This window comes from Pygocentrus nattereri, chromosome 30, assembly GCF_015220715.1.
Source record: "Pygocentrus nattereri isolate fPygNat1 chromosome 30, fPygNat1.pri, whole genome shotgun sequence".
Taxonomy (NCBI): domain Eukaryota; kingdom Metazoa; phylum Chordata; class Actinopteri; order Characiformes; family Serrasalmidae; genus Pygocentrus; species Pygocentrus nattereri.
Genome location: NC_051240.1, coordinates 643,039 through 653,066, shown reverse-complemented (window position 1 = coordinate 653,066; position 10,028 = coordinate 643,039). Strand labels below are relative to the sequence as shown.

Sequence of the window (10,028 nt, the reverse complement as noted above, 5' to 3'; positions counted from 1 at the left end):
ACCAGATGAAGAACATTTGTGCATAGTCACAGAGAGCGCTGCAGAGCATTCACATTTCATTTGGGGCCCTGATAACTTGGTGCCAGAGGAAACTGTTGCGATCAGACAGAAAACACTGAGCAATACGTTTATTTAGATTATACTATATACAGTGTAAGTAGAGGCATATTCCAACATATTCCAACAGATAAAGAACTCTACAGCTTCTAAGAGATGCTTTCTCCAAGGCAGGATGAAAACAAACAAGGCATTCTGAGGTTCATTAAAATATAAATTAACAAAATGATGTCAACCAAAAAAATATTCAAATATGTCTGAATATACAAAAAGACATTGAAAATGCTACAGGCTATGGCAAGAGGTAAATTGATAGCACAGAAATATACCAGCAATAAAAATAGTCCTTGAGCAAAAATACTGATGGAGCCCACTATAAAAGGCTTCAAATAAAAGAACACAAGATTGGGAGATTTAAACAAAGCATCATTAGTGTGATGTTTCATAGTTGCACACACAATATTTCATTAAGTCACTGGCCTCGCTCAACTCGGTTAAGTAATATTTAAAGACCTTCAAAAACCTTCTATGACTAGGTAATGTTCTGAGGGACATACAGATGTTTCATAAGTACTGAAAATAGGATTACACTGTACTGTAATGGTCTATTATAGTAATGACTTGACTGCCTTTTCAAAGTACAAGGCATATTCAGATTGTTTTAGCACACTTTGTGTTGAATCTAAGGACACTAATACACACACACACACACACACACACACACACACACACACACTAAATGCGTCATTCGGCACTGAATATCAGCTCTTTGAATGCCAGCAAATGACTAGATATCTACATATCTGTAGATATGACTGGCAGTAATAATTTGTATGGAGTAAATACACATACACAAAATTTTGGGATTACTGGTCAAATTACATGTTTTCTGACTGAGTGAAAGTAAGTACACTTAAATTTTACTTCTGCTCATTTAATAGCAATTAGTGTTTATTTTTTAATTTAACATATTGGCAAAATGAACATAAAATGTGGGCTTGGAAAAAGTTATGACATTTTATATTTCATTACGGGTCGAAGCACTGTAGGAGCATGGAGCCCTAATGACACTGGGGGGTAGACTCTGTAAGTGATCCAGACACCAAATTTGGTGCATAGGTGTAGTTTTGGACCCACTACTCCAGCAAACAAATTGAGATCAACTGGCCTGCTGGCAGTGCCTTAGAGCAACATTTTACATTTCATCACACAAATCATCACACAAATTGAATAATATGTCCACACAGACATTTTCTAATATCCTATAAAATTTGACCTCAGTTGGCCATGTGGTGGCGCCATTACTTTAGTTTTTATCAAATCATCTCAAAATTTGATGGATGGATGGATGAATTTGAAACATTTGTACAGAATGATAAACAGAGGATCTATTATATTAAAAAATGAAAGGAAATGGTGTTTGGTTGCTTATTGCTCTTTACCAATAAACTGTCTGAAAAATGTAAATGTTGCCATAGGCCACTTGTGGCTCACCATGAAAAAAAATCTCCCTTCCAATCAGAAGGTGCTCAGGTTCAAATCCCACCGGAGCTGTCCTTACCGAAGCAATTCAAAGCAATGTGAGGTTTGTATCTTGAGGGCTTTGTAAGACACTGAAAATGAATGAATAACTTAATGGTAATGGAGACTTATTGTGCTAATGAAGGCTGACAGTGCTTGGACCCCTATAAATGCTGTTATATATATTTGGTTTTTTTGTGTAAGCTTGCCAAATAATAGAAATGTTTTAACTTATTTTCATTTACAACATCATAATCAATACATGTCATTTAACGAGGGGTGTTCAAAGTTCTGCATTCGAATATACAAACACACAGGTCTCCTCCAGCATACACATATTTTAAAACGTAAATCTGGACACAAATGAATGCCCTTATACATACATACACACAGATCAGTTGGCAGTGGTAGCACACACAGTAAGTATTCAACAGTTTTTGCAGCTTATAGCTTCGATTTACTAATGGTGGACACTGTATGCAAGCTATGGACAAAGGTGACTAGTTCCATTTACTTGGTTACCTGTACTCATATAAATGATGTTGGATTTGTATTTTGCTGGGTATTTTTAAACTTTCTTGAGAAGATAGTAGCATACATTTTAGTCAACTGCATTTTAGTCATTCCTTTCATTTCATACATGCAAACTTTCAGTCAATAACTTTTTCATTTTACTCCATTACTGACAGCACCTATACTCCTTTACTGTTGCTTAAAAGGACCTCTTTAGAGGTTTGCTAGTTTATTTTAGACAAGATTGTATCAAAGAGAAGAATAGCAGCTAACAATATTTGCTTCATATAGATGCTGGGTGAACTAATCTTGGCTGCAGTTCTTTATGGAACTCAGTACTTAAAGGGGAATTCACAGATTTTTCAAAACTACTGCACAAGAGTAGTTTAGTATGAAATGCTGCATTCTAGAGAAACGTACACAGCCACAACGCTTTGGAGAAACAAATGTCTGAAGAGTGAATTTTTTACAGATGCTGCCTGATGCCTGAGACATTGTTTCATGATTGTTTTGAGGTACAGTTTTGTCTAAAACATTTATTTTTAATACATTTAAAGGTTGAGAGGTAGGGCAATACAGGGCGATGCAGTGCCCAAAAAAATATTTTCAGATTTTCCACTATTTTACCATCATCAAAATCACATATAAAAACTCAGAAGACATGTAGGGTCACTGGTCATTTTGGATAGTAAATAAAATGGCTACATTTATGTTGCAGACATTGTGACCTCTGGCACCTTTACCCACCAATGTAAGGAGTTAGTACATTTTTCTACAATGCAGCATTTTACATTGAACTCTGCATGAATTTCTTTGCATCTCAACAACTGAATTACAAGAACATTCTGAAAAATCACTGGTACCCCACTTTAAGTAAGGTTTTGGTTTAGGCTATGCTACGCTACCCACTTCTGGCTATGGATGAGTGTTTCTGTGTGTCAGAATGACAGTAAGAGATATGTATCAGAGAGAGCATGAGAAAAAAAAGAAAGAAATATGTAGATACTGTAGAGAAGAGTGGGATCACTGAGCATTTTGGCTCTTAGGTTCGTCTTGGCTCCAGTCTGAAGGAGAGTTGGGACAGGGTCCTCTGGTTGTCGATCACAGACAGCTGTCGCACATAGTTGCGCACTTCCTGGGGATTCTTACTGGCTGGAGATGCCTCAACATCTAGGAGAAATGAACAAACAAAAAAAAAAAAAACTTACAGCTCTGTTTTCAAAAAAGTTGGGATGCTGTGCAAAATGTAAATAAAAATAGAATGCAATGATATAGTAGAAAGACAAATCAAATATTGTGTTCAGAGTCAATGGTTTCTGAAAGTGTTCCTGAGCCCATGCAATGATTTCCACTATAGAATCACATTGGTTTTTAAATGCAGTGCTGCCTGAGCGCCAGAAGCTCATGACTAGCCAATGCTGGTGTGGTTGCCTTGTCCCTTGCATACAGAGATTTCTCTGACTCTTTCAATTATATGAAGTAAATGATGAAGTGTTTTGCTATTTTACACTGAGAAAGATTGCTGCACTATTTGCTAATGTAGTTTCAGAGTAGTGAACCCCTTCCCATCTTTACTTCTGAAAGACTCTGTCCCAACATGTTGCTGGCATCAAATTCAAAACGGGCATATTTATAAAAAAATGACAATTTCTCAGTTTTAACATTTAATATGTTGTCTTTGTTCGTTTTTCAGTGAAATATAGGGTTTAATTGATTTGCGCATCATTGCATTTTGTTTTTATTTACATTTTGCACAGCATCCCATCTTTTTAGAAATGGGGTTGCACTTTCTTTAACGAACAACCCAACGTGAGGTCAGTTTCATTTCACCTCAATCAATTTAACCAGTTTAGCAAATACAAAACTGGAAAATCAACCACAGATTTTTAAACTGGTTACATTCACCTTCTGAACTTAATCACTGATCTTTTCTCTTTCTCTTTTCTCAATTTGTTTCATGAAATTAATTTCCTTTTTTTAATATTTTAATAATTTTAAGATTTTAAGCTCCTGAAGATCAAAAATATTCAGCTAATGAATAATTGACAAATACAATTACAATTGATAAAATGCATAATTGCAATTAACAAATTAGTAATAGTCTTTTTGTGAAAGCCAATTAAACTGTATTAAAATATATGCCTAAAATGTGGCTGTTTGTCTATGTTGCTTGTAAGCTGTCAATACTTTGTAGCTCCCAACTGACAGATAAAGCTCAGTTAACGAAAACATTATGTTGCACTCTACATATGTTTAGCAGTCAGAAGAAGAACTTCTGTTATTTTCGTAAAACTAATGTGTCTCAATAAATCCATTTTCTGCTTTTTCCACTCCCACTTGAATTTGCCTCAAACAAATGATAAAATACATCCAATTAAATTCCGTTTAGGTTGTAAACAACTTTGGACAATAACTGCAGTCAGCTCACATAATTGCAATCTGCTCAAATATTTGTGATTAGTTAATTATGTAATAGTCAACTTACTGAAGGGCTGGCTCCTGCAGTGTCTCACTGCCCGGATTGTATTAGCAATCAAGCGCTAAAGGAAGCAAACGAAAATTATATACCAAAGGCCACGTAAAAACCTTTTACCTTTTAATTGTCATTGTACAGGTACAATGAGATTCAGTGTGTGGTTCAGTAGAAGGAGCATGTAGTGTAAATGGTACAAGCAGGTCACTGTGAGTGCAAGGAGTCTTGAAGGCCATGGCAGAGATAAAGTACACTCATGTCAATTATAAAATACCAGTGTGGTCAGTAAACAGTAGTGTGCAAATATACAATATTGTCTACTGTGCAATGTACATAGGCATCAGGGTACAGAACCACAGCACTTTATCTGTATCTGCAGAAACATGTTTACATTAGATGTGCGTCATTGACATCTTGTACATGTATGCAGCTGTCAGCTATTTGGCAGCTCACTGACCTCCACAATGAATTAACATGCAGCATGACTGGGTCTGCTGTGACCTCTAGGTTGGTCTGAGTTTAAATGTCTATATGTTTAAAATGTTAACTGAATTGTACTCACCATTTTCTCAAAGTTCACCAGTCCATCAACAAACGTCTTGTTACCCTCATGAGTGAATGTCATGTCTGTTGATTGAAGTGTTGATTTGGGTGTTAAACTCATTACATTTTGTTGCATATGCCATGGTTCATCAGCTCACCCTTATGGTTAGTGAATGAAAGTTACTATGGGAAGAAAAACCTAAATGACGCAAGGCACATTCGATATCTGGCCTTACCTTTAATGAGGAGGGGCATGAAAGGAATGATTGGTGGCTCCATCTTAGCCACAGTGAGGCGGTACACACGGTGGTTCCTGGATGGATCCTAATCAGACAGAGCATTGATAAGTGGAAGCTAAAACAGTCAATGAGGAATGTATATGGGGAAAAAACATCTCAAGCCTAACATTAAGCTGATATGATACATACTAGTAAACTCTCAAACTCTGCGTAGAACTTCTTGAATTTACTGGGCAGCTTCTGCATAAAGAAAAGAAAACAAAAAATTTGTATTAGTATTTGATAAATGTCTATCATTACGCGAATAGTGACTGATCTGCCTCTAGACGTCCAGCAGAGATTCAGATTATTGTAGCAGATTAATTTAGCATTTAATGTGATTATACATCATTAAATTCATTCAGCGTGTAAAAACTTCAAATCCAAAAAAGGTGAGACAGTGTGTGGCATGCTAATAAAGAGAGTGAAAGCAGTGATAAGCAAATTCTGTTTGATCTATTTCAAATTAGAACAGCACATTACAAACTATTGTTTCATGTTCATTCCAAATCTCATGCCTACAACAGATTCCAAAAATTTGGAACATGTTTACCACTAAACATAGTTTTGGGGACTAAAGACGGTTTTACCATTCTTCTATTACACTAGTCTTCAGCTTTGCAAATGTACAGGGCCATCATTGTGTTTTGCCCTTTGTAACATGCCGCAGGTTTTCAGTGGGAGAGGCCGGTCTAGCACATGCACACTAGTCATGCTGTTGTAAAAGCCGCAGAATGTGTCTTGGTGTCGTCCTATAGAAACTAGCATAGACATGCCTGAGTAAAGGAAATCAGCTATTCCAACATGTTCATGTGTTTTTCATTGCTTCCTTTACAGACGTACAGCCTTGGTACGCTCATATGTTGTTCACATATTACTTCCACTGTGCATAGTAGAGGCTTAACTTGCATTTTGTTCACAGACAACAGTTTGTAAAAGTATTCCTGAGCCCTTGTGGTGACCTCCATCACAGAAGCATGGCGGGTTTTAATTCAGTGCCAACTGGTTTTTGTCCTCGCCCTTTATGATTTCTCACAGTTTCCTAAATCTGTTGATATTATTCACACTCTAAAATACTGTGATTGCTCAATGTTCTTACACTACTGAATTATTCATTAGTACAAGCCTGTGACTAGTGGTGAGCCTCAACTGATCCCTGCTCATGAAGGAATAAGCCTTCCTTAGGTGCTCCTTTTATACCCATGCATGACTGCAGCACCTGTTCAAGATGTTTTTTGAACATTTCACAACATTTCTAGCTTTAAATGCTACTTCAATTTCCTGAATGTGTTGCAGGCATCAAATTTGAAAATGAATTTATTTTTACAAAACACAATAAAACTGATAACGTGGTAAATCATGTCTTTGTACTGTTTTCATTTAAAATCAAAGTGGATTTAAAAATTGCAGCTGATTTTATTAGTAATTGAAATATTATGCCAGTTGTTTGGGAATTGAGGTTTGTGAATATTGTACATTGTGCTTGTTTGTGGTATACTTACTTCCCATGTCTGCCCGAGCCGGCTGACAGCTGGATTGCACATGCCCATTATGATTGCAAAAAAGGAGTTGAGATTCCTAAACTCTCTGCAGCTGAAGAAATATAGATGATCATGCTTTTTAGGTCTCTTCAAAAACACACTGACATTGTTCAGAGGTTAATTCGGTTACCATTTCTATTGAATTAAAATACATACAGTACTGTCCAACAATCAGAGACCATTCTTTTTAAAATTTAATTTAATTTCTGGTCAAAATGCCTTAAATACAAATTATTCTTTTTTTCAGCATCAGGTAAAAAGCAGAAAACATTTCACAGAAAAATATAGAGAAACCTTAACAACTAAGCATCTCTTTTTTTCTTTGCCTTTTTACAGCTTCCATTCTTCACGGGAGACTTGCTTTCAGTTTTTCAAAGAAATCTGCAGGGACATTTTTTCCCAAATTTCTTAAAAGTTGGTTGCATCTTTTGCTTTTCATTATCCAAGTAACTCCAATTACTAAGTTAAACTCATCAGTCCCTAAATTATTACTGCACAACTCCGATGCCCAGTTTTAGTGTTGGAGTGCAAATGTTCTTTTTTATTGCTACATCCTTTTCTCAGTAATGGCTTATTGACAACTACACATCATTTCAGACCCATAGTGTTAAGGTTTCTAAAGTCTTTAGAAATGCCTCATATAACCATTTTAGATGCATATTAGAATGACATTTGCAGAGTGACTAAGGTGTGTTGGTTCAGCTTAAGGAGCTGCTTGTGTGTCTTTGAAGGATGTTAAAGACATCATTGAAGATGACAGTTATAGTTTTTGGAGAACCCTTTGTTGGTTTTCAGAATGGAAAAGTTAAAATGGCAGTAGGATGCAGAAAGATAAGAGTGGACAAATTAAATACTGATAAATTTATATTACACAACCCCCTTTACAAAAAAGTTGGGGTACTGTGTAATAAATAAATAAATAAATAAATAAATATTTTGGAAAAATATACTCCCCTTTTTGAGTTAAATGGCAGCAACACATTTCAAAAAAAGTTGGGATGGGGCATTTTAAGAGGTGCTGCATCACCTCTTCTTTGAATAACACTCTGTAAGCATTTAGGAACTGAGGAGACTAATTGCTGTTATGCTTGAAAGTCAAATGTTCTCCCGTTTTTGCTTGATATGGGTTTTCAGCTGCTCAACAGTTTTGTGGTCTCCTTTGTCGTAATTGTTGTTTCATAACGTGCCAAGGGTTTCAGTGGGTGTCAAGTCTGGACTGCAACTAGGTCAGTTTAGCACCCAGACTCTTTTACTTCGGAGCAATGCTGTTGTAATGCATGCAGAATGAGATTTGGCATTGTCCTGTCGAAATAATCAAGGCCATCCGTGAAAAAGGCATCATCTAGAATGCAGCTCAGTTTGCTCCAAAACCTGTATATATATTGTTCAGCCATAATGGTACCTTCACAGATGTGCAATTTACTCATGCCATGTACATTAATGCACCCCCATACCATTATGGCTGCTGGTTTTTGAACCGTGAGATGATAACAAGCCAGATGGTTCCTCTCCTCTTTAGACCAGATAAAATTTTTAATCGTTGAACCACAGACACTTTTGCACTTTGCCTCAGTCCATCTTAAATGAGCTCAGGCTCAGAGAAGGCGGTGACATTTTTTGATTTTTGGAGTTTTAACGCTGCGACAAACTGTTCACTGACAATGGTTTTCAAAAGTGTTCCTCAGCCCAGTAATCTATTTTTGATACAGTGACACGTGAGGGTCTGAAGATAAAAGCCAGCCGATATCGGTTTTCATCCTTGCATACAGAGATTTCTCTAGACTCTGAATCTCTTAATGTTATTATGCATCATAGATGATTAAAAGCAAAAGTTTTTTTTAAACGTTATTCATGAATTTTTGCACTATTTACCCACACAGTTCTGAAAATTCTGAAAGACAGCCTCTCTGGCATGCTCTTTTTATACAGTCCCTTGTCCCTATTCCAAGTTTTTGAAATGTGCTCCTGGCATTAAATTCAAAATGGATTTATGCATTTATTAAAACAATAAAAGTTCTCATTTTCAACATGTGATATGTTGTTTTTTCACTATTTTCAATTAAATATAGGATTTAAATGATTTGCACATCTTTGCATTTTGTGCTTCTTTACATTTTGCATAGTGTCCTAACTTTTTTGGAAACGGGCTTGTACTTAGTGTTTGAGTCTTTTGAGTAATTTTCTTTTAAACATGCGTTGCTGATGCTGAAAAATAAATAACTTATTTAATGTCTGCTTTGACTTGACATTGAATAAAACACTAGATGGTCCCTGAGATTTGCCTGTAAACAATACATGTATGTGTGTGTTTTGCTTACTGGGCAGCAATCTTGATGAACTTCTTAAGCAGCTGCACCCGTTTACTGAGGGTACCACACAGGCTGACTTCTGTCACTACCCACAGCTGTACTTGGTTAAAGCGGCGCAAGAACAGCTCCAGGTTGGCTGTGGAGCGACGGTACGCCTGCCGCCCAAATGTGTGATATACCAGTTCATACTGCAGGAATGACGCGCGCACACACACACACACACACACACACACACACACACACACACACAGAGAAATGTAAACAATTTTATATAAAACACTTTGTAATATATTTATATTTAACTTATCTGTGAACTTTTGCCAATTGTGGAACTAATAAGGGTCACTTAATCTAATCGAACATATATTTTTGTATATATTTTTACCACAACAAAACATCCTACTTTCATGCCAATGTTAGTTTTACGTCTGAGCCAAGGTATTTTTAAGCTCCTTTATGCATCAACCTGCAATATGGCTGAACAAAATGCCAAAAAATCTGTTGTCACTGGAGTTGAATTGTGTTCTTGCACTGTTCTTATTAAACATATTTTCTAATCTCCCAGCACATGGATATGAAAGCTGCGAGTGGACTGACCCAGCATTTGTGGCTACAAAGAACCCTCTCATCAGGCATTTCTAAGGTAGATCAATTGGAAGACACTTGAGTATGCATATTCATGTTTCAGAAGCATGAACAAGCAGCTTTAAACTCTCGCCTATGTTTTAAGAGCACACAGCATAATTGGAATATTTGTCACTATACTAAAGACAAATACTCTCCATCAACAATC

At 36.4% G+C, this 10,028-nt stretch overlaps 1 protein-coding gene across 3 annotated transcripts in view; it reads right to left on the bottom strand.

Moving 5' to 3' along the window:
* Positions 1-111: 111 nt before the first annotated feature.
* Positions 112-10,028, bottom strand: part of rapgef4b (Rap guanine nucleotide exchange factor 4b) — a 39,929-nt gene continuing 30,012 nt past the window's right edge. For 2 of the 3 annotated variants that reach the window (XM_017712895.2, XM_017712896.2), the window contains 7 exons: positions 9,245-9,423; positions 6,888-6,978; positions 5,536-5,586; positions 5,344-5,431; positions 5,127-5,191; positions 4,577-4,631; positions 112-3,261 (listed from right to left, as the gene is read on the bottom strand). In XM_017712895.2, coding sequence (XP_017568384.1) covers positions 3,134-3,261; positions 4,577-4,631; positions 5,127-5,191; positions 5,344-5,431; positions 5,536-5,586; positions 6,888-6,978; positions 9,245-9,423 — 657 coding nt within the window. In that variant the 3' untranslated portion in view covers positions 112-3,133. Of the gene's footprint in view, positions 3,262-4,576; positions 4,632-5,126; positions 5,192-5,343; positions 5,432-5,535; positions 5,587-6,887; positions 6,979-9,244; positions 9,424-10,028 lie in introns of those variants that run through there. The other variant, XR_005130009.1, reaches the window with a different exon arrangement.